At 32.7% G+C, this 25,945-nt stretch overlaps 1 protein-coding gene across 2 annotated transcripts in view; it reads right to left on the reverse strand.

Annotated features, from left to right (window-relative positions):
* RECK (reversion inducing cysteine rich protein with kazal motifs) overlaps positions 1 to 25,945 on the reverse strand; it is a 74,611-nt gene that overhangs the window by 18,583 nt on the left and 30,083 nt on the right. For both annotated transcript variants that reach the window (XM_051996316.1, XM_051996306.1), the window contains exons 7-15: positions 18,792 to 18,825; positions 14,432 to 14,629; positions 12,184 to 12,451; positions 9,738 to 9,917; positions 8,128 to 8,340; positions 7,591 to 7,727; positions 4,283 to 4,423; positions 1,065 to 1,253; positions 511 to 633 (exon numbers count right to left, since the gene is read on the reverse strand). In XM_051996316.1, the coding sequence (XP_051852276.1) occupies positions 511 to 633; positions 1,065 to 1,253; positions 4,283 to 4,423; positions 7,591 to 7,727; positions 8,128 to 8,340; positions 9,738 to 9,917; positions 12,184 to 12,451; positions 14,432 to 14,629; positions 18,792 to 18,825 (1,483 nt within the window). The remainder of the gene's footprint in view (positions 1 to 510; positions 634 to 1,064; positions 1,254 to 4,282; positions 4,424 to 7,590; positions 7,728 to 8,127; positions 8,341 to 9,737; positions 9,918 to 12,183; positions 12,452 to 14,431; positions 14,630 to 18,791; positions 18,826 to 25,945) is intronic.

Consider the following 25,945-nt stretch of genomic DNA (forward strand, 5'->3'; position numbering starts at 1 on the left):
ATTTTCCTGATTTAGTAAACTTAGTAAAATAGGATGATTTCCAGAGGTTGAAAAAAAATCAAAAACAGATCTCTGATAAATGCTACCAAAGAAGCCTGATTAACGAGTAGTTCTTTTAGTGATTGCACATTAGTACATAGTGACTGCATATCAACTAAACTCACTGGTGTGACATAACTAATAATAATCCAATCATTTATATACCTCCACCATGTCTTCTTATGGAAATTTAGAGCAAGGAGCTTGAGAGATTTCCCTGATTCAACTATCTCACCTTATAAATGAAGAAACTAAGGCCCAGCTAAATAGCTTAGGTTCTATTTCTTTCCCCATATTTGTTTGCCCTCAAATTCATTAGTTACATGGGTTACTATCTAATATCTGAAAATGACTGACATCCCAGTTACCTTGGTACCAAAATTTCAGAAATAAATCCCACAAAAGAGGACAAAACCCCATCTCCATGATATCTAAAGGACCAGCTTGTTTCCTGTGATTTGAAATGATTACCTGTAAATGTATGGCGATCATCTTCTGAGCTATGTTCATTTAGACATAGGCGAGTAGAGCATATCAAATTGCCAGCAAAACAGGAACAGACATTGCAGTCTATGTTAAAAGACGTTCCATGGCCTGAGAGGAAAAAATGAAAATATTTGTGAATATTATATATCCAGGAACATGTCATATGTTTAAGAAATAACCAGTAGTGTGTTTTATAAAGCAGAATTAAAATATAAGTACTTGAAATGTTATTTTTTATTGCTCATACTAAGTTAAATCTGTTCTATTCTGCATTCCCATAGTGCATCAGCATTCAGAAACTTAATGTTTAAAACTAATTTTTCCTTATACCTTCTGCAACATATGACATCATTACATTTTATATGGGAAGATGGTAGAATAAGAAATAGTTGGTTTGCAGAATGGCTACAATCTCTTCTGTGGCACTGCTGGGTACAGAATTCACTCAGTGCCATAACTATTAAAAAAAAAGCTTTCCTTTTGACTTATATTTAACCTATAATAAGTCTTTGTAATTATAAAATACATACAATACTCACTTTTTCGTTTCCCTCCAACAATACAAGACTTCTGCAGGTCTACACAATGCATTTCCATACAATTTTCTAATAGTCCACTTTGTCCACAAGTACAGATTTTATAACAACCAACTTCTCCTGAAGATGATGGTACCTGGATAAGTGTTCCTTGCCGGACAATGAAATCTGAGGCTTCTCCTAATTTGCAACCTATGCAAAGAAAAATTAACTGAGCAAAATAAAGAAGAGTTGTTGTTCTGTAATTTGTAAAATATTTATCAAAAACATTTTTATGTTATATGTAGATTAAAAGGAATACAGTTTCTGCCTTAGTGTTTTTAGCTAAAGTGTCTTCTATCCCCCTCAAATTAATTTTTAATACATTTTACAGATGCATTTTGTATTCAAATTAGTTATCTCTAGAGGAAAAAATCTGTTCTATACAGTACTCCTCCTTCTCCTATGGCTAAACTCTCCTTTGTGACAAAGAATATCCATTAAACAAAAATATCAGATAAAATGATTAACTGATCATTTATTCAGCATTTTGTTATAACATCATGCCTCTCTGACATGAGTAAGTTGTGGTGTTTCACTATCTTCAGTGACTTTTAAATTACTCAGAACTTTTGGGTGATCTTTCCATATATATATATATATATATATATATATATATATATATATATACACACACACATACACACATACATATATATACATATATATATATATATACACACATACACACATACATATATATATATATATATATAATCTCAACAGTATCATTATGTGTATGGTTCTTTGGGTTCTGCTTAGGCCCACAGAGTCACAGATTTATAACCAAAGGAACCTTAGAGGCCAGTTATGGTCCAATTCCTTCTTTTTGTATATGGAAGCTGAGTTTATTTTGATCTGTATCAATTTATGCAAGTCTTTTTATATATCTATAAATTCTCCACATTTGTTATTTCATACTATACAACAAGTATTACATTACATTTATATAATATAGTTTTTTGAACCATTCTTCAATTGTTAGTCTTATATTTTGTTAATAGTTATAAGTTACTACAAAGAATGATTCTATATTCATGACAATATTGGTATTTGTTAGAGCTTTGGGTATATAATGGAGACTTGTTTCTGTCTTTGAATTTCTTTGGGTATAAGCATAGAAGTAGGATCACTGGCCTGAGGCCCCCTTATTGCTGAGAATTATTCAAAGATACCTTAGTGCTATCCCTGTACAAATGCACATTTTCTACAGGGAAGATTCAAAGATTTAAAAGTGCTACAGATAATTCTCACTTTATATTAAGTGAACTGTTTTTACAGATGTCTATGTAAAAGTGATTTTTATGTAATGTGAATTTGCCTGTCAGTCCCCACAAATCTACCCCTCTTCTTATTCCTCTTGGTTCTGGCCAGGTCTCCACATAGCTGTTTCTAGCCCCTATGTGTTCCTCCTCCTCCTCTTGCTTCTCTGTCCCTGTCCTCCACATGTCCTTTAACTGTGTACTGATCCCTTCCCTCCACAGGCAAGTGGCCACTTTCATGGAAATTCACTAGACAGGAGAGAATTGGCAAAATGTTAGGAGACTAAGGAAAGATATAGTTCTCAAAATTTAGACGGACAGAACACAGACAGCCAGGGCCAGACACTTTGGGGAGGAGAGCAGAGTGGGGCAAAGGTCTCTTTTGTCAGCATTGGAGGACATAAGCCAAACTCTTAATTCAATGGAAGTAGCAATTTTTCTGGACATCTATTTTACTTTAACTCAGAGGGTATTTAATGGTTTTGTTTTGTTTTGTTTTGTTTTTGTAAGGGGTATTTGCAGAGCAACAAACCAGGAGCAGGAGCTGAAAGAGAGAGAGCACAGTACTGGCAGTAAAGTTAAAATAGAACTTTTGGGAATGAGGATTATTTTTTAGACTTATGTATGTAAAGTCAAATTTGCAATAAGAATTTACATAAAGTCAGAACTGTTTGTATAAATTTCAAGCAAATGAAATATAAGTATGTAAAATATTTAGGAATAGAATTTGGAATTCTTTAATGTGTAAACATTTGAGTGGAATTAAAAAAAAATCTGGCCTCAAAATACAAAATGAAAAAGTTTGATTCTATCGTGATTCCATGGTTTAAGTAGCATACAAATTAATCACAAAATTATAGTTTTAGAGTTAGAACTGATGTGAGAGACCATTTAGTCCAACACTAATTTTCAGATAAGGAAACACTTAGCAAGATTAAATGACTTCTCTAGGTCATGGAGGTAAATTGCATAATAAGTGACAGAGGGGATATATGAATCCAGTCTTTTGATCCTTTGACCTTTCTACTATACCAGTTCTTCCATACAATGTCAAGCTAGAAGACTCAGAGGAGATAAACATAGTCTTAACTTCATCACTCTATATATGAGGAAACTGGGATTTGTTCAAGATTATCTATGGAAAAACAAAGCTGGAATTTGAATCCAGGCTCTCTAATTCTAGTCCGTGTGCTCTTTAAACTAACATACACTGTATCCTTGGGGATCCAAATTTAAAAAAAAATGGACTTCATTACTGGTTTAATGAGTCTTCTAGAGAGCATCTTTCATTTATTTTGCAGATGCTTACAATAACACAGCAAAGAAAAAATATTTAAATGGGAAGAATTTTTATTAATGAAAGGAAATGGACAAAATAAGAAAAATGGTGCAATAATTAAATAATCTTAGAGCATCCAAAGAAATACTGGCTGGAAATAATTCTACTGAGCAAACTTTTCATGTTTTACATTATTATTTCACTCAATATTTATTTGATTTTATGGAGACAATAGATTATATTGATGATCTATCATTTGCATTTAAAAATATATATATATATATACATAATTCACTTCCCCAATTACATGTTAAAATAATTTTTTTTAACTTTTTTTTAAGTTTTCAGTTCCAAAGTCTATCCCTCCCTCCTTCCCCTTCCTTGAGATAGTAAGTGATCAGAGATATGTTATACACATGCAATCATGTAAAACATTTTCATATTAATCATTTTGTCATTTAGATTTTTAAAAAAGAACTTCAGAGGAAGAAAAAGAAAAATATTGAGAGTATAAGAAGAGGGAAAGTAAGTTTAAAGGAAAGTATAGAAAATTAATGTCAAGTTCTTTTGGGAGGAAATCTTGTCATCTGTGATTTAGTTTGAAATATAAAATCTGAAGAACAAACACATATACTACTTACCTTGAACACAAAAATAAGGAAGACATGGATCACCAGATTGACATCCTTTTCTATTCACCTCACATAATTCATTAGCAGAACAAGGATTTGGGTTACAGGGATGAGTAACATCTTCTACAATGCTATCTAAAGAACTTGGCCCTGAAAAGTCAATAGCAGATAGTTTAAATGACTTAGAAGAATAATGGAAACCTATGGATTTTAAATATTATTTTAAATTAAAAAATAAAGTAATGAAAATAGAGCTTGGCTTGACTTTTGGTCAATCAATCTCAAGTTTTGATTCATTACTGAATTTGGTTTAAAATTTGGCTAATTCTAAGATGGAAGTAATTCTACAAAGGGCCACATTCATTGAGGCAAGTTAGATAATACACATTGTTTATATAGTAAATAATGTGTCTTGCTTCCTCCTAGTACCTATAATTTAAAGCTCAACTCAAATGTTACCTTCCTCTGAAGCTGATCCCCTCCTGGTGGTACCCCTTATTCCTCTTAGACATCAAAAAGAGCTTGTTTTTGTACTTCTTTGGGTTGCTTATCATTGATTTTGTATCATATTTTAACTATAGATACTTGATAAATGTTTGCTGAATTGTACTCAATAAAGTGGGAACTAAACTGTTAAAATATAGGATATACAGAATATTCATGCAAAATTCAGACAACTTATAATTTCTTGAATTTTTTTTCCTTTCACAGTAGTTAGCCTCTAAATGGATAGGATTAATAATAATTTACATGTATCTGGACATTGCCTACCTGATTTTATACTTGATTTTTCTTTCATAGTCATTTTTATAGGACATAATGCATTTTGAAATAGGTTATCAAAGATGCAAACTTTGTGTCACCTTCTCCAAATATCCTAGAGACATGCTCTCAGAAAAGGGAGCCAAAGCAGATGGCCTTCATTTCATGTGCTCACAATAAAGCCAAATGCTTTTATTTATTCTTTTCACTAATTCTATTTGTCTGTTATACTAATCACGCTTAATCATGTTAACTCATAGCCCAGTTTCATAATCAATTCAACAGATATTTATTAAACATCTACCATATATAAAACTACTTAAATTAAAATTTTATACCATTTTAAATGCACATACATTTGAGTTCACAGAGTACCATTACTTTAACATCTTTGGCTGAAAGATTCAATAAAGATACACTCGATGGTTAAAGATACCAGAGGCAGAATGTTTTCTTAATTACTCTAAGTGGAGTGGAATGATTGACTCAATCAAATCAAAACCTCTATATATGTAAAATACATACATATATATTTATTGAGATTGTTTCTGCCTATCTTAAATTCAGTCTAGTAATTATTCAGACAGATTACATTATATACAAGTATAGGTTTCTTGACTGCAATCTACTCAATAGAATTCCAAAATTCATGTGTAATAAATTCACTAGTCAGAACGCTATTCCTCAAAGAATTTAGGATCACAGTGAAAAGAATACCACCCCTCCCCCCATATTCAGTATATGTTCATTTTGACAAATCAAAGTCTTTTCATGGCAGTTACTGTTGCTGTGAGCTCTATTAAATTAAAAAAATAATATTCTATTATAGATATAGAGGACAATACATCATAGCTCAAAGGGCTGACTTGGTAATCAGCAGGGGGTTAGTGAATACCATATGTGAAAATTTAAGATTTTAGTTGTCAGGATGTTTCAAATTGTGGGAGCTTCAGAAGAAGTTGTTTCCAGTTAAGAAACATTTATCAACACTGAAAATGGTTAGCTTTTTGGAAGAAAATTAGTTTTGACTTTCTTAACAATGTTCTGGTACTTGTGATACATAGTAAAAAGACAGTACTACAGATTTTCAACAGATTATTTTATACAACCAGGTCTTGCTCTAACAGACCTCTATATAAAGTGATTTTTATAATGCAAACTTGCCTGCAGATAGGGGGAGTGAGGGAGAAAGGGGCTGCCTGCTGAGGGAGCCACATGGTTCAAAATTATGTGGAGGCTGAGGACAGAAAAAAGAGCACAGGGGAATGAAAACCAGACACATTGGATGGATATACAGGCAGGGAGGAGAGCAAGGCAAAGGTTTCCTCTCTAAGTCCTGAACATGATTTGGTATGCTAAAATTAGATTTGTATTTTTTTCCCCAAAACAGATTTATTACACAAAATAGTCATGTAATTTCTACATGGTTTAGATGACTTAGTTTAGATCAAATTGCAGGAACAGGAACTACTACTCCTGCTGGATCAGGGATTGGCTTGAAACTTTCAGGACTTTCAGCCTATTGTGAACTATTTACTATAAAGTAAATAATTCTTGTGCAAAGGAAATAAAAACCTAATTTCAATTTGTCAAGCACATTATATCACATCTAAGACACTATGATAGGTATTGAAGACTACAGATTATAAAATAACATAGTTCCTTAAGTATAACATATATACAAGTATAATATGAGGTAAAATGAATCCAGGACAAAGAAGTAATATAGTCAAAACGCCATAAGAAAATATGATGAACAAAATATTGACAACTGAAAGAATCAGGGAAAATGTCATAGACAAGCTGATACCCAAAATCTCTATATACTGTGAAAGAAGAGGGATTTTGGCAGGCAATGAGCCTACCTAGACCATGGAAAGATGATATGCGTGAATGAGAAAACTGGGAATGGGGTAGCCAAGATAGGCCAACAATCAACTAGTCTAGTCAGTCTGTAATGTCAAATGCATGAAGAGGAAAGATCTGAAGGAAGACTGATTTTCTGAAAATCTGGATTTTCAAATATTGAAGTTACTTGAAATTTGGTACATCTGCATTCCTAGTATTTTGTTAATTTTTTTTTTACTTTTTTATTTTAAAAGTTTTTATTTTTTTAAAATATGATTGAATTACACCAGGGATCCAAAATATTTTTCTAATAAAACAAATTTCTAATTTAATAATGAAAGCTATTGAGACAACAGGAGTCACTGATAGAAATCTATTTAATAGCCAACATGCCTTGCCTAGAGAAGATATAAATTCTACTAGGCAAGGGATACTTATCTTGATCCTAATACATCAAGATTCAAATCAAGAATCTAATACTAAAAGAGAAATATGAGTAAGTGGTCATTTCTTTTTAATTTTACATTGATAGTAATGACATGTCTAAAATACTTTCCTAGATTAAAAACATCAAATTAGAATTTATAATTAGAGGTTTTTTTCATGAACTTATTTTATTTTACATAAAGGACAAGTGTTAAAAATAAATACCACGAGAAGAAAATAAATAAAGCATATTTGAACTCTCATACAGACATGTTACTTACTAAGATATGTATCTAATGGTATACAGTTCTCCAAGTCATCTGTAGGAGACAAAAGCTCACAAATACTTTCAGCTGTGTGGTCTTCAGGAAACTTATTTTGATCTCCACATTTCTTAAGAATCTCTATACAATCAGATCTGAAAAGAAAAATATTATGCACAAAAACATAGCATTTACATGAATCTCAAGATTTCTTTAAGAGCACAGCTCTATCCTTAAAGGGACTGCCTACCTAAACTATACAATACATATCATTATTAAACTACATAACTATCACTCAGAATTTGGAGAAATTAATTATGAAAAGGGTGCCCCTAACAAGGTGTTGTATTTTACAAATATAACAATTCATAAAAATCATTCATTAAGGCTCAAAAGAGCAGGGATCTACATTAGTGAAGGAATTTCCATAGTAATAAAATCATGGATCCTCAAAGTGCTTTAGTAGAAGGTAAGTTTTCATTAAAGTAATTATCATTTAAATAATTAACACTGTGATTCCAAATTGTAATGTTAAGATTATTTAGAAAGACTTACTTGCAAATAATGCTTCCCCTAGATTTACTATGACAAGGTTTAATCTGCAGGGAGCAAGCAATTGCTTTCCACATTTCAGGTTGACATTTTTTAATGTCCAGAACAGGTATGTTTATAAATGGCATTTTTATGCTTCCTTTTTCCCATAACTTCATGTCATTCATGGCCCCTTGGTCAGACTGAGCATTACAGCTCCTGAAAAGCTCTGTTGGCCTGAGAAAAAAAAGTCATATGTAGTGACAATGGCCTTCCAGATAAAGGCCATTAAAAAGTAAAGCAATATCAGTGCATGTATACAATGTAACACTGAAAAATGAATTTAAAGTCAATGGAAAATCATATGAAACTCCCAAAGGAAAAATCAAATAAAATTATATGAGATTTTAACTGAATATAACATAGTGTTTCCTTAGTTCACATGCCATGACCTAATTTTTCAAAAAGTTCCTGTAATAATTTCTAGGATCTTACATTTCAATAACTAATTGATATACTTAACACTATTTTAATAGTATTTTATTTTTCCAAATATAAACATAGTTTCCAACATTCACACCTGTAAAGATCTGTATTCCAAATTTTTTTCCTACCCTTCCTTCTTCTCCCCTCCCCAAGATAGCAATTTGACATAGATTAAATATGTGCAATTCTTTTGAATATATTTCTATATTTGTCATGCTATGCAAGAATAATCAGAACAAAAGGGAAAAAAATCACAAGAAAGAAAAAAATCAAGCAAAAAACACCAATGATATAAAAAAAGGTGAAAATACTATGCCTCAATCCACATTCAGCCCCCATAGTTCTATCTTTGGATGCAGATGGCATCTTCCATCCCAAGTCCATTGGAATTGCCTTGAATCACTACGTTGTTCACTTAACTGTGTTTTTAAAAAACTTATTGATACAGTTCAAACTTTTTTCTTTTTTGAAGCTAGACTTTTATTTTCTAATATTTTAATACTAGCTGAAAAATATAACAATATACTTGCTCAAAGTAATTTTAAGAACACAAAATGAGTCATCCTGAAGTGAATAAGCTCTAAATATATATATATATATACCATTCATTGACTAAGAAAATACATGACAAAAAAGTACCTATAAAACTTAGTGTTATTTTTAAATCAATTTGCAAAATTATTATTCACAATTATACACAGATGAAAATAGCAATATGTGAAGTAATATTTATTCTGTTTAAAAAGGTGTGATTGCTTATTTATAGATTTACATATGAATTCAGAGAACTTTTGCAATAATTCTATGGTTTATAGCTTGGGAACAAAAGGCTATATCATTACATTTTAATTTTCAGTGTACTTCAGTATATTTCAAAGAACATTAATATCCTGATAAAACATTTTCTATGTTTTAGAAATTTGACTATTATATTTCCTGATTAAAAGTTGATTTACCATTTTGTACCATTTACTATAATTGTAGAGGAAATCAAAAGGAGTATTTTCTTATAACCAAATAAGAAGTGAGTTTGGGATTTTGTTTTGTTCTTTTACTTATTCTACCAGCAAAACACATTTGCAACAAAAACATATTTTCAATTAAAACATGAGAATTCCTTTTAAAATTACATATTTCATCTTTCCTACCTGTTGTTAAAATTTGTACAGTAAGAAAGATTTCTACAGCCCAACTGACAAGGTTCTCGAACATCTGCTAAACAGGTCAGCATGGAAACTTCTACAGGATTATATTCACAAAATCGATCAAACTCTTGCCAGCTCTGTGTATTGCCCCAGCTCATGCTATAAAGCTTAGTGCATAGTTCCCTGAAACAAATTTATATTTAGCTAATTAGAAGAGTTAGACAAACATTTAAAACACAATGTTATAACAGTTTCATTAAGATTATTTCATTTCAAAAAACCCATCACATATCAGAGAACACAGAAATAGACATGAGGGTTTGTGGTATAATATAGGTAGAGAACCACTGGTCTTGATATCAAGAGTTAAATTCCAATATTGCAGGTGTGACCTGGCTGAATTGCTTAATCTCTCAGTGCCCCAAGTAGCTCTATGAACCTACGTGGCAGAAAAGGTACCAATTTGAATTAGCATAATATGATGTTCCCTGGAGCTTCTTACACCCATGAAATCACAGGTCCAGGCATGAGTAAATACCTGACTTATCTAAAACCAAAAGCCCAGGATAAAGCCTTTATAAAATAAAGAAGAAAATACTATCAGAATAATAGTTTTAATTATAGATGAGAGAAGCTATAGCAACTCTCTGAGGCTTCTTTCCAGAATGGTTGTCCTGCCATGAATATGCCTAATAAATCTAGTGATCAGAAAATGGGCTTCCTAGAAAGCCTCAAGGCCTTTGCTCTCATGTGCAGATCATGCATGACATAATAGCATCCTAAGTGACGTGAAGCTCCTTGGGAAACTGTGAAACCAGCTTTTGGTTTCAGGTACCAGATTAATTGTTTCACTTGGGAGCATCACTAATTCAATAAGAGAGCTAGGAAAATCTCAGTTTCAGCTCTGTCTCTTGGGCCCACACTAAGACTTACCCATATCAATGACACCACAAGTTTAGTTCCTATCCCAATTAAAGCCAAAAAATCCAAGAGAAAAGAGGCAGCATTTTTCTCAAATCTCTAGCTTCAGAAGACATATTATGATGTTTCACAATGAGAAAAGAAGCAATCTGAAGGATTACTGAACACATCAGCTTTTATCATCTTTTGTACCCAAAAACTGCTTATAAATTTAAAGATAACTGTATGCTAAATTCTTTGTGTAATAATTTGTCTCTTAATAAGATGAAATGTTATTTAAATTTGAGATCCTCCAAAAGAGTCAAAATATAAAATCTATTTGCATCTCACTGAATAATGACTTTGCTCTTAAAGATATATAACTACTGTAGATCCTAAGATGGCCTAGATGTGACAATATTTTGTACAAGACTTAACTTTACATTTTTGACATATGCTCAGGGATTAACAAATAACATTAGAAAGTATCTGGAATTGCCATTAAATTGCTTCATATAATGGATAACTTGGGTCCAAAATTAAATGGAAGGAGAACAGGCTGGACTGCCTTCAAGAGTATTATAAAGCTCCTTTAATGACTCCAAACTTTTTACCAAAACTGAGGCCCATTATTTTAAAATGTTATATAGCCATGATATATGGAAACACCAGTGTCTGATGAATTGAAAATGACTATCATACAAAGGCAATAGAGATGTATACCTACATGATAGGTATAAGCAGAAACATTGTATCACAAGTAAGGGAATTAAAATATGAATAGGAGTAAAGTATGACATCATCAAAAAAGGTAATCTAAAGAAATTTTATGTAGACAGGCCTAAAAAATAGACAGCCTGAATGCTCCATTGATCTTCTTGTGATATTAAGATGTGAGGAAGACATTATACATATTGCATTTTAAGTTTATATGAGGATTTGGACCAGAGGCTTACAGAATCATGAAAATATCAGAGATCAATTTCAATTTTTAATAACTATATAATGTTGTTATTCTGATGGAGAAAGGCTAAGGTACTTTAAAATGTTTTCTAATTTCAGAATCTAGCTATGGAATGTAAGGCAAAACAAGTGCTGTTTTTAGTCTCTGAGATTTTGTCACTCAATAGATAAAGTCTCTTACAATAATGAAATTAGGAGCTGAGAGAGAATGCAAAAGCCGAATATCCTAATGGCATAGTGGATGAATAACTGATACTTACAGAACCTTAGGCTGTTATCTGGCCTATTCCCCAGGTCTAAATTATCATTAATTTTTTTTTGCTGTGAAGGGAAATTGTATATGAAATCTTGGTTGTAGTTATTCACAAATATAACAGTAATATATTCAAGGTCATATGTTTAAAATTTGTTGATAGAAACATCCAAGTACAAGACCACTAAATATTCTGATTTTTCCCCAGTCATTCCAAAGTCTTTATAATGTTAAAACTGTAGGATCTTAGATATTTATTAGAAGTTTTAGATGTTTAAAGTCAATAGATGTGTTGCTTTCCAATAGCTTTAATAAAGAAAAAGAGATACTGACCTACATGTGGAAGTATTTGCTTTAGAACAGCAATGTAATTTGGCGCCATCGAGGCCTGTTGAAGGAGGTGGATATACAGTAACACCAGGATGAACAGACCTTGAGCTTTCGAGAAAACACTGCCAGAGTGGATCCTGTGGCAGAGGCATTGTTTTACAACCTTCTATGAGTCCATCGACTATTTCAAGTTCTGTCTTCATTGACATCAGAATTCTCTTGCAAGCATTTTGGCAGGCATAGTCTTCAGCTCTATCACAGCAATATAAACCTAAGTTGATGGAATATAAAGACTCAATTGAATGTTTTACAACACTAATTATACTAGATATTGGGGAAGAAACAACTCCTGTCTAAAGAAAATTACAATCTAATACAGACAATAAATAAACCACAGGTAGCTTATGTTATGCTGCAAATACACAAAAGAAGTTCAAAGTGTTGTGTTTAGACTAGAGATCATTACCAGATATGAGGGATGGCTTTCTAGAAGAGTTGTCAAATGACCTGTTCTTTAAAGGATATAGTTAGGGATTTGAAGTATTGGAGATAAGGAAAAGGGCATTCCAGGAGGTCATACAAAAGTTCAGGACTTGGCTCTAAAATGGAAAGCATCTAGTCTGGCTAAAGGGTGAGATAAGGGAGAGTAGTGGGAGATAGTCCTGGAAAAGGAGATCAGCCCACATTGTGGAAAGCTTTTCATGTCAAACTAAGCTTCCTTCCTTCTTTCTTTCTTTCTGTCTTTCTCTCTTTCTGTCTTTTTTTTGCTGAGGCACTTGGAGTTAAGTGACTTGCCCAGGGTCACACAACTAGGAAGTGTTAAGTGTCTAAGACCAGATTTGAACTCCAGTATTCCTGACTTCAGGATTGGTGCTCTACCCACTGTGGCACTAGCTATCCCCTAGAATTTGTTTTTAAGGAAAGGGTAAATTACTGAAAATTTCTGGATAGGAGAGGCATGGGGAAAGTGTGAGACATTCTAAGAGATATACATTAGACAGAATTAGAGTACACAGAATAGTTTAAAAATTAGCAACTGGATGAGTTTCACATCTAATCTCTTTCCTCAGAAATACCAGATTCACAAATAATTTATAAAAATTCTTATTTCTACCAACACTTTACTTTAAAACTGCTTTGACCCTAGTCACGTTTATCAAGACCAATCCTATACCTCATCCATTCTCATATACTTCTATTTTCTATATCCTTAAGCTAGGAGAATATGTATAAAATAAAAATACTGAGGACTCCTTTACAGATTCCCAAGAAAACTGAAAAAAGTTACAGAAAGTCTGAAGATATTTCATTACTCATCATATCTACTGCCTGATTTTTCATATGACCATTTAATTCAGAACCTGGGCATGTGTGCTAATGTTTATTTTCACGACTGCAGGACCTAATTTAGCAATTTAGGGATCTGATATGTCCTCTATTTCTTTTGTTTCTAACTGTGATGATTTCACTCTGAATAAATATTATTAGAGTGGGCAAGGAAAGAAGAAAAACACGATATTGTGTTGCTATTTGCTGCCATCCTTTATAAAACTGGAGAGATCTTAGGCATCATGTCATCCAACTATATTATAGTATAAAGAAAATAAGATTGAGAGAAGTGAAGGAATTCTGATAGAGTAATATAGAAAGTAGTAGAGCTGAGGATGAAGGACTATTTTCCAGAATATTCCTATTATCCTTCTGCAATATGACCAAGAGCAAGCCCCTTACATTGAACCTCAGTTTTCTCAAATGTAAATGGGAAAAATAATGCTTGCTATTATTCATATTACAGGGATGAAGGAAAGGGATTGTAAACTATAAAGTACTGTGATAGATATAAGTGGCTGCAACATTATTAGCAACAAAAAGAAAAAAAGCTATTTTTATCTGTGATTATGTTCTAATTCCCTCTTCTCTCTGAGTCAAAAAGATCTTGAAGGAATAGAATATCTTTCTTCCTATTACTATCAAAAATATTTCTTATAGTATAGTGTATTAAGTAGATATGCAATAAATGCTTTTCCATAATAATATACATTCATAACCTACTTTTTTGAGGGTGAGATGAGGCAGGAGGGATTTTGCTAATTTTCCAAAACTCCAGGGTAGGAATTCAGTCCACTAAGGCTATTCATTTGTGCTGATGTACTTAACTAGTATAGACTTCAGAATTCTTTTAGAATTTATCTCACTTGTCTGCACAGATTTCATAAATTATAACATTAGAAAATAGCACTTTTTTACTTACTATCTGTCGGATTCCTCATTGGATAAGACTGGGTATAGTTGTTCACACAGTGTATTAACTGTGGGCTAATAGAAGCACAATAACTTTCAACTGCTTTGATTTGAGATGGACCAGGAGAAGAGTCTGTTCGAAAAATGGCTTGACAGTATTCCCGGCAGTTTGTGTGATGACCAGCATAACTACAACAAACTGAGCCCACTGGAAGTGGGAAGAAGGGGGAGAAAGGAAGGAATTTAAATGGGTATGCATTAGTTAGCAATAAAGACATTATAACAATGAGAATACAGGACAACGAGACTGCTGCCTTTCAATGTTTAAAACAAAATGTAATGCTAGCTATAGAAAAATCTTAGATGAAATAACCTGAAAACAAAACTGTTAGATAGGCATAACTGGTGGGTGCAAGATATGTTCAAGAATAATAAAGTTAGAAAATTAGATAATGGTAATTATTGAAGCCTAACAAGGAAAAAAATGTTCCTAATGGAACTAATATGTATTTTTGCTTGGTTCCAAACTGAAGTTTGTCATTAGAACTCTCTAGAAAGAGAAGAAGCTTCAGTCTTGCTCTAAGTGTTGACAGGATTTGAGATCTAAATGAAAAGAAGAGATTAAAAAAACACAGTCAATAGAAAAACATCTCTCTTTTAAATCAGGGAAATAATAGGCCTGGGAATTGGGAAGAACCAAAAGACAAAAGAGAGTTGAAGAGATAGGCATGAGATTCACAAAAGGGGAGTCACAGAGCAAAGATACAGGAATGATATCTGGACAGATGATGAAGCTAAGAGGGATTTTTTTTTGGTTGGAAGTTAGTGAAGCAAGGATAAAAAAAGAGGAAGAGGTGTAAAAAGTTCAGATAATTAGCAAGAATATGCTGTGGTTGCTAAAGATATATTAAGGTATTGGGGCAAACCTTACAATAGACCTAACAATGTTTATCATATTCCAAAAATAAGCTACTTGCTAGAACTACATTATGGGAGAGTGATGAAGCTCAACACAATAGCCAAGAAACAATGTAAGGTAGCAAATAGGGTATGTTTCTGACTTATAGTATGTAACCTTCATAAATTTTTTTTAAATATTAGAAAGTTTTAAGTATAGGCTGAATGAAGAGTGGCATGGTTCTTGTAATGCCAAGAAACAGTATCTACTATTTTGACCCAGCCACTAAGGTATCACCTCAATTTTTTTAATAAGTGTTTTTATAATGTACTTTAAAAACCACAAACATGAATGCTTCAATATAAAATGAACAACAGAAAAAAGACTATATATGAATCTATGAATTTCTTTCCGAGTTTGGTCTTTTAAAAAATTTCTTGGTGTTTGGTCTTTTAAAAACATATGCATTAAATTCAACACTACAGTAACAAATGTCATTCTTTGTATATCCCTCTCAAAACATCCTTTTACATGTTTTGACTTTTTTTTTGAATTATAATTTCCTACCAATCTTCCAAGTGATGCCTTAAACAAAGAAAAGTCTCTTCCTTATAACAAATCAGTATAATCAAGCACAATAGATCAACATGTTTACTTTCTGAAAATATCCCATTCTGCATCCCCAGTCCATTACCTCTCTGCTAAGAGGGACTACTGAGCATCAGTATTCTTTAGTCATGACTGGTCACTGCATTAGTCACATTTCTTAAGTCCTCCAAAGATGTTCTGCTTATTATCTCCTAAATGATTACCTACCTCACTTCTCCATAAAAGCATTTCTAAACTTCTTATTCTCTACTCATCTCTCACATCTCTTTCTTCTCAATTTAGAAAATTGAAACCAATCAACAGAAACTACCTCTTCTCCCCATCTCTTTATCTCAACTCCCACTCTTGCCATCATTTCCCACACTATTCCACTTTCCCCAGTCTCTAACAAGAAGATGGCACCTCTTGCCTAGTTCATTCCCTCTAGATATAAAGTTGATTCCGTCTCTCTTTTAGCTTCTTCAGCAGATTATACCCCAATCATTGCCCTTCTTCATCTTTCTCCATAGATTGATTCCTTCCCACCTGCCTTCAAAAAAATGCACAAGTTTCCCCTATTCTTTTTTTTTTCTTGAGGCAACTGGGATTAAGTGACTTGCCCAGGGTCACAGAGCTAGGAGGTGTTAAGTGTCTGACGGATTTGATCTCAGGTCCTCCTGACTTCAGGGCTGGTGCTATATCTACTACGCCATTTAGCTACCTTCTTTTTTTTTTTTTTTTTTTTTGCCAAGGCAATTGAGGTTAAGTGACTTACCCAGGGTCACCCTATTCTTAAATAAGTTTAACTGGTCCTACCATCTCTTCAAGCTATCTTCTTATATTTTGCTTTCTTCCTTAGCCAAACTCCTAAGATGGAAAAAACCAAAACCAAAACCAAAATTGTATCCATTTCAAAATCCTTTCCAAAAATGATTCCCAATCTCACTACTCAACAGAAATACTTTCTCAAAAATTACCAGTGATCTCATAATTGTCAATTTGCATCATCTTTTCTCAATCTTCATCCTTTTTGATTAATCTGATGCATTTGAAATTACTGACTACTTTCTCTTTAATACTCTTTCCTATAGACTCTTAGAGCACTAGTCTTGATTCTTCTCCTACCAGAAGGATTACTCCTCAGTTTCTTTTGCTAGATCATCAGACAGATCAGACCCAACTGTGGGTATTCCCCAAGGCTTTCTTAGGTCCCCATCTCTTCTCTCTCTACATTCCTGATGACCTTTGATCTAACAATCATCTGTATATTGATGGCTCTTAGATCTACCTATTATCCAGTGGGTCTCTCCTCTGAGTTTTAATTCTACATCATCAATTCCCTAATGGACATTCAAAATGCAAGTCCCAGAGACATCTCAAAGTCAACATGTCTAAAAGTGAACTCACATTATCTTTTACTCCCTTATTCTTTCTTTCTCCTGAGAGAAAGTACAGCTAATGGTACTTTATAAGTGAAAAACTTATGCAACAATATCTCATTTATCTGGGATTCTTACTTAAGCAATGAATGAAATTCTCTAGATAACTAAAGCTTGTTTTAAACACCAAAGCAGTTTTTCAAAAAACAATAAAACTTCTGTGAAGTTTTTTCAAAAATACATCATACATATCTCTGCCTTTTGATGTTCAGTGCTATGTAATTCGATACTAACTGACACACAAGTCTGCTTTTTATTGCTTTTTTTTTCTTTTTTTCCACTCTTGGTAGCAACTGTCAGCTATACACTTTCACTGTTGTTATAACAAAATCCTTCTCTGTTTCTAAATGATTTCTAATCTGCATGAACTAGGAACTAGGTAAGTAGGCTTGTTAGACCCGTCTAAAATAAAAAGTCTCTGAATTAGTGCCTGATTATATCTTATGAGACATCTATTTTGGGCTTTTTGCTCATTGATTGTTAGCCATATGGTAGTTACCTAAGGTTGTAATCTCAGTAACCTGTGGGTAAGTGAAGTACCCATTTTTTAAACTTATGTTTCTTTTCTTTGTAGAATATTAAATTGCAGCATCATAATATTCTGTATTCGTTCTTTTCCAGAAAAAGCAAGGATTATGTGAGCTTTGAAAAGAACATTAGAGAGGTTATCTAGTAGTTATACTCAAACTTTTTGGTTTCAAGAATACTTTATACGCTTAAAAATTATTGTGGATTCCTCCCAAAAGAGCCTTTGTATACATAAGTAATATCTATCAATATTTATTGTATTAGAATTTTTAGTATTATTATGAAAATAGTTTTGATTTTGAAAAGCCCTTGAAAAGATCTCAGGGACCTTCCTGAAGGGACTGGACCATACTTTGAGAATCACTGGTCCACAGCCTCTATTCCTTCAGCCTGAAATTGATAATGATATGTTAGTGGCAGGGATACTGCTATTAGGTCACTAGAAAGGAAGAAGAAATAAGTTAGAGAATAAATAAAAGGAATAATAGAAAAATATCTTTTTAGAAAGTTCACCTTTAGAGTACTGTGGTAAGACCATCTGGTTTTCTCATCTGAGAACACTAAGGATTATAGGAAGCATTCTTCAAAAGATAGAGTAGTTCAGCTTTTGAAGATATTCAGAATTATTCATTCATTGCCTCTAAATTGTCTTTTCCTAACACTTGTAAGTTCCCTATTTTACAGATCTACTTTGAGACAAAATAAATATTAAAAATGTCATAACTCTGAGTTCCCAAGAGTAGATGGTCTAAGCTATTTTAATTTTGATCATGAGATGAATTCTGTTACTGAACATTCATTTTGGTTTTCAGTTTTAATGCTAAGACTCTGACAATACAAATAGCACTTAAATTATGTCCTCCAAATTGCTTTCATTTCAAGAGATTTTGCTGTATAATTTTAAATAAAATACTTACTTTCATTTTGGCTAATGCAACTGAAAAGGGCATTCTGTAAATAAAAAGAAATCCAAGTAATTAACAATAGTATATAATTTCTGAAATAGGTCTCACAACTTTGTAGTTAATATATGATAATTTATTCTACTCCACAAAAGATATGAAAATAATAAAATATTTAGCTATGTCTTAGATCTGAAACTTTATATTAAAAACATTTAACAAATGATGATAAATAATAAAAATTTAAAACACTGGTATGAGACAGAACTATTACTGACCTTATAGGCTAACTATGTTCTGTCAGATTCTCACTATATGTAGTTATTTTCAGCAACTTGTTTTAAACTATAGTCTTTTCAAATCCATGTATAGAGATAGGTATCAAAATGGGATTAGAAAAAGTTATAGTAAAAGAAAAGAACATAGAGATGATCTTAATTAAATTTTCATTTTGCACATGAGGAAACTAAAGTGATTTTTTTCTTTTTTACATGATGAAAACTACATACAAGTTAAATAAAGGGACAATTTGTACCCAAGTACATAATCTTATAAATTATAGAAATCTATATAAAACATTATAAAGAAGATAACTGAATGCAAATATTCTAGACACTTGTAGAAACATGTATTTCATAGACAGAGCTGAAAGAAACCTGAGAAATCATCAAGTATAGACTAGCATTTTTCAGATGAAGAAACAGGTTTAGATTGCTGAAGTGATCTGTTTAGGATGAAAGCACATAGCAGGTAATGAATCTTAATTGCCCAAAGTTATATAGATCATTACTGGCAAAGTGGTCACCCAAACCCTGCTTTCCTCTCATTTTTTTGGAGATAGAATTATCATACTAAAGTTAAAGGATGTAAATGAACTGTCAGCAAAATGTGAGTAGGAAAAAAATAGCAACAGAGATACATGAACAAAATCCATAAAAACAGATTAATAGCAATGATTTATTAGCTGAACTTCAAAAGGAAATGGACCCTGATGTAAAAGAGCAAAGATAATATGCATTTTAAATGCAGAAAGTAGATGGAAAAAAGAAAAGTTCTTGTGGTTGAAGGAAGAAAATGAAAGAGGACCTTGACTTTTAACTATAGTGTAATCAAAAATATGATGTGTGACAGGTTTATTTGAAAGACAAGACTTAGCAAGACTTTAAACATAACCTTGCAAAAACCCAACAAATTTACTTAGAGAAAAGGGTTTGTCAGAGCTTTCTTTTCCAAGCAATACATGGTAGAATGAAAACATATTTAATGGTGTTCATTTTTGTCCTAGTCTGTCCTAGTCTGACTGGGCTTTTCATTTTCTTATCAGCTGGCACCAATTGTGTTATCAGCTGTTAACTTTTTCATGAGAGATTCTATTACTAAAGGCTTTGACTTCTTCAGAGATATTTGTTACCAGATAATTTTTTCCCTATAAAGGTGTGAGGTGACATTTTCTTTGACCTCTGTAAATAGTGGAATAAAATTTTGCTGACACTTTTCTATATTTTTTCAAGCTACTAGCCTTTATTATTTCTCATTTTTTATGTACAAACCTGCTATTTCTTTGTTTCCCTGTTTCCCTCTGATGTCTTTTTTTTTTTTTTTTTTTTTTTTTTTTTTTTTTACCATTTACATCATTACCATTTATTTACCATTCAAGTCCCTTAATAGTCCTGTATTTGGTTAATTTGGATTCTTGATATTTATCCTTAAGAGGATAAGAAATAATAACTGACAAATTTATACAGTGTTTAAGGTTTACAAAATGCTTTCCACACATCACATCAGTTGGTATTTACAACAAATCTGAAGTAGTTATTATAGGAATTATTATGCTCATTTTAAGAATAAGGGAGCTGAAGATGAAAGGTTCACACTATTTGGTGCTAAAAGAACCCTGAAAGTGACTAAATCCAGCTCCCTTGGTCTGCTAATTAAGTAGAGAAACTGGAATTCAAATTTAGGTAATGTCCTCTGACTACAGAGCCAAGGCTTGTACTATTGTGACACTATCATATTCCCTAGAAAGGTGCGACAACTTCTCTAAAAGAGAACTGATCCTGGAAAAAAAGGCAATGGTCAAGCAGCCAATAAATGTCTGAACTTAGGTATTCTCTTAAAAGTATAGCATAATTTCCACTAATATTATAAGCCTCTTAGACTACGTCAGGCCAGATTCAAAATTCATATTACTTTTTCTTAAAAAAAATGCCAACAGAAAATTTTTAAAGGACATCACTTTTTAACTTGATGCCTACTCAAAAGACCTGGGATATTTCCTGCCCCTCTTTTCTACTTCTAAATCTAAAATGTCCCGTTAATGATTTCTGTCATGAAGCTGTTATGCATAAATTCATTTAAATTTATTTTGAATCTATTTATATTTTCAAGCCATGGCACCTCTTAGACCAAAGAATACAACAACTTTGCTCCCACTGCATCTTTTATTGTATTTCTTTAATTTATTACAAATTTATCTTTTCAAAGAATAAAAGTGTGCCTACTTTTATTACACAGAACTTGATAATCTCTGACTGCTGTTTCTCTCCAGATCCTTCATTTTACAGACTTTAATCATAATCCTATCTTTCCAGACAGAAAAATCCTAATACTATACGTAGTTCCCACTCTTTATTTTTCACTGCTTGAAATTTTACCAATTTAATCATTTGAAAACATGTATCCATTTTTTCTTTGTTGATTTGATGCCCCTGATTTTACCATAGATCCTTCCAACTCTAAAATAGGATGGGTTCTCTGAAAGTAGCCTTACCCATGGGAAGAGTTGAGATAATGAAGTATTTGAATTTCCTTCATTTCTATTGCTAGTAAAGAGATAGCTTTCAGCATTTCACCCTCATCCCCCCAAACTCCTCATTATTTAATGTTAATTACATAAATGAATCAGGCAACTCCAAGGTTCCATTTGGATCTATATAAGGTCTGGCTCCTCAAAACTCTTATATCCATTCTCATAATATATACTCACCCTGATTAGCCATCACAACTGTGACCCAGAGAGAATGGGGAAGAATTTTAACCTGAAAAAGAATACTTCATCCCCTCCATGCATCCTTTCCCAAAATCCCCAATAGAAACTCGAATATCCCTGTAGATCTCCTGAGGATCCTCTGGTGTAACAACAGCAAAGCTTCCAATACCCCAAAACTCTTTTACGCATTTGGCAACCCCTTCCTCTATGTAACTGGCTTAGACATATGTCTGTCTTACAATTAGAATAATCAGTCTTGGGAGAACCTTGATCTGTGCTCCAGGAGAATCCATCTCAGGTCTGGATACAAAGAGTCTGAATAGCCTGGAATGACCAAATAGAATGGCTCTGCCCCTGCTCTATAAACTCCAGTTGCTTCCTATTACCTTTAAGATTAAGCATTAACTGTAGTGTTTGGTATTTCAAGTTCTTCAAAGCCTGGTCAAATTCCCATATTTTATGCACTGTACTTTAATGTTCCATTTATACAATACTCTATTTCTGTCTCCTTGCCTTTGCACTAACTGTCTTTCCATGTCTGGGATGTTCTTTCTCCTCAACTCTCAATGTAGGCCCTATCTCCCTTCAAGATTCAGCTCAAATCTTTTTCCTGTCTCCCACAATCTTTCCCTAACCTAGATGCTAGAGCCTTTTCCTGTAAACATCTTTCATCTAATCCATAAGTATCTTATATACTTATTTATATGTTGTCTCTTCCATTACAACATGAACTGCCTGAGGTCAAGGTGTGATTTTGCTTTTCTTTGTATCCCTCATGCTTAACACAGTATCTGGAACATAAGTTCTAAATATAGGATTTATTAGACTAAATTTGGATAGAGCAGGACAACTCTCATTGCTCTGATCTTACTATTCCCAATACAGTTTAATACTCCCATAGGCTGAAAATTATCTTATCTCATTTCAAGAATCACATCCAATGTTTATTAAAGGAAAGAGTATTGTCACTGCCCACTGCCTTCCTCATGGCATTTATGTGGCTTGGTGCATGTGTCCAAATAGTTACAACTGTACCAATCTCCAGCTCAAATTTCACTCTATGGTGGAACAAGCCTGTTCAATGCTGTTCCAGGGAAGGCCCAAAGCTAAAGTTTGATATCATTCAAATAGGGATTTAGTTGTTATTCATATATGTTGGTCAAAATATGTCAATGCATTCAGTTGTTTTTCATGTCCTCCTCTTTGTGATCATATTTGGAGTTTTGCTGGCAAAGATACTGGAGTAGTTTGTCATTTTCTTCCTCATCTCATTTTACAATGTACTTAAAAATAAAAGATGTAAAAGAACATAATTATTGCTTAAAATGGCTGCTTTTCCCCTTCTATTTCTCCACTATCCATAGTGGCAAAACTAGGGTAAGAAAGATACAGAAAAACAAATTTTATAAGACCTCAAGGACACCAAATCTTTCTAGCCTAGGATTTTTTTATGCCTCAAGTAACAAGAAAACCATGTCAATGGTTCAAACCCTACTTTCCCAAATCGACCAAATCCTAAGGATATCTTCCTATGTACTCAAAGGAACCAGTCTAGCCTAGGTAAAACAAAAGCTCTGTACCACAGTATTTTTTTAATATATATGTTTAAATTATTATTTTTTACATAGATTTTTTTTTATTAGTGCAGGTAACTCCCCATGAGGAAACCCTTATACCATTATAGATCTACAACTCCTTCATAACTTAGTCTTTTTTATTTTCAAAATACATGCAAATGCTAATTGTGGAAATATGTATAGAAGAATTGCACATGTTTAACATATATTGGATTTCTTGCCATCTAAGGGAGGGGATGGGGAAAAAGGAAAGGGAGGGAAAAAATTTGGAACACAAGGTTTTGCGGGGGTGAATGTTGAAAATTATCTATGCATATGTTTTGAAAATAAAAAAAAGCTTTAACATAAAAAAACTTTAAAATACATGCAAAGATGGTTTTCAACATTTGCCCTTGCAAAGCCTTGTCATAATTTATGGTCTTAAAGAAGGGTAGCTAGATGGCACAGTGGATAGAACACCAGCCTTGGAGTCAAGAGGAGCTGAGTTCAAATCTGGTCTCAGACATTATCACTTAACTAGAAGTATATAATTCTGGGCAAGTCATTTAACCTCTATTGCTTCTCAAAATAACAAAACAAAACAGTCACTGAGAGCATTTTGCCCAGGGTTAAGTGACTTTTACCTAGGACTTACTGGTTATCTACTATGCCATACTGTCTCTGTAAATTTACACTGAAAGTAAGATCTAGATTTTTATCTATTCTATTTACTACTGATCTCCAGATACTCATGGCACAAAGTCAAGATTGTCTATAATCTGACCTTTTATGATAATCTAGTCTCTCTAAGATATTTTTGATTATTTTAGTTGCCTTTTTCTAGGCCAGAATACTACTTAGCATCCTAGGTATGAATACATAACAGTTTTATTTAAGGGAGAACATTTTCTGTTTTATTTCCAATACCCACCTTAGGAAAATTCAGCATTTGACTGAATGTTTTGATTTTGGCAGATATCTTTGGCCTGATATCTTCAAGAATAAGATTTCAATTCTGTTCCAAACAGGCAGACTATTCAATAAAGTATTTGTTCTTATGCTCAGAGAACCATTTGTTTTCAGTCATTTTCCTAACAAAGATTCATATAAATGGCATAGAATACTGCAATCTGTAAATCTGTAATCCAATGTAATGTTTGGACCCACCAAATAGAAGTGAACAGAAAGAAAGAAATTCTTAGTCAATGGCAATGGGGACAGAGGTAATGTTCTTAAGTTTTGTTCTGGTCATAATATTAATTTCTTTAAACAGTATTCATTCAAGTACAAATTATCTGCCATTAAAAAAAGAGTTAAGAAAAAGTTTTAATAGTGGAAGGGAAAAGGGAGAGGAATGAATGAATTTTACTCTTATCACAACTGGTTTAAATAGGAAATAATATACATACTCAATAGAGGTAATAGAAATCTATCTTAGCCTGCAGGAAAATAAGAGGGGAATGGGATATGGAAAGGGGGAGAGGGTGATAAAAGAAAGGGCATAGTGGAAGAGGAAACGATCAGTAGCAAAATGCTTTTGAGGAAGGTAAGGGTGAAAGGAGAAAGAAAATAAATACGGGGAATACAATTAGCAATAGTAATTGTAAAAATAATTTGAAGCAAGTTTTTCTGATGGAATATTATTACTCTCTGGGAAATGATGAGCAGGATGTTCTCAGGAAAAAAAAACACGCTGGAAAGTGCTCCATGAATGAAGTGAAATAGACTGTATACAAAGCAACAGCAATGTTTTGGGATGATCAGCTGTAAATGACTTTTGTTATTCCCAGTAATACAGTCATCCACAACTACTCTGAAGGACTTATGATGAAAAATCTTATCCATACCCAGAGAAGGAACTGATAGAATCTGAATACAGATTGAAACATTCTCTATTTCTCTATCTTTCTCTTTATTTTTTAATTTAATACTTCTTGAGAGTTTTTATTTTTATTAGGATAGAAGATCTGTTTTTTTTCACAACTTGACTTTCATGGAAATGTTTTGCATAACTTCACAAGTGGTTTCTTAATTGTGAATGGGGATAAGGGAGAGAACCTACAACTCAAAAATCTTAAAAATACATGTTTAAAAATTGTTTTGAATGTAACTGGGGAAAAAATACTAAATAAATAAAAAATATTCATTCAGTAGTAACAACTTGTTCTAAGACTATATTGGCATAACTTCCTTACCTCAGGATCTAGGTGCTGTAGCTTTTTTTGTTTTGTTTTTTCACCTATCAACTTAACTGTTCTCCTTTTCTAACTCTTCTTACTTTTTTTACTTGTCCCAGTCCTTCCTCTGTCTAGTGACTTTCTTCTCTTGAAATTTCAGTCATTATAGATCCTCTTCCTTTCTGATCATTGATTGATTCTAATAATGGAAATGGCATAAACAAAAAAAAAAGTGTAAAATTTTTTAAAAGTTGCATCATAAAATTTGGTAGCTTTAATAATGTGATAATTAAAGAATAAATGTCAGCTAAAGCCCACAGAAGAGAAGAATAATGAGTAAGTTCATGAATATTTTATACTTTTATTCTGAAGGTTATTTAAGATATTCTGCCTTGACTAGGTCTTTAATCAAAGAAAAACTGCTTGCATCTCACAGATACAGTTAAA

Source organism: Antechinus flavipes, chromosome 1 (genome assembly GCF_016432865.1).
Source record: "Antechinus flavipes isolate AdamAnt ecotype Samford, QLD, Australia chromosome 1, AdamAnt_v2, whole genome shotgun sequence".
In the NCBI taxonomy this organism is placed as follows: Eukaryota; Metazoa; Chordata; class Mammalia; order Dasyuromorphia; family Dasyuridae; genus Antechinus; species Antechinus flavipes.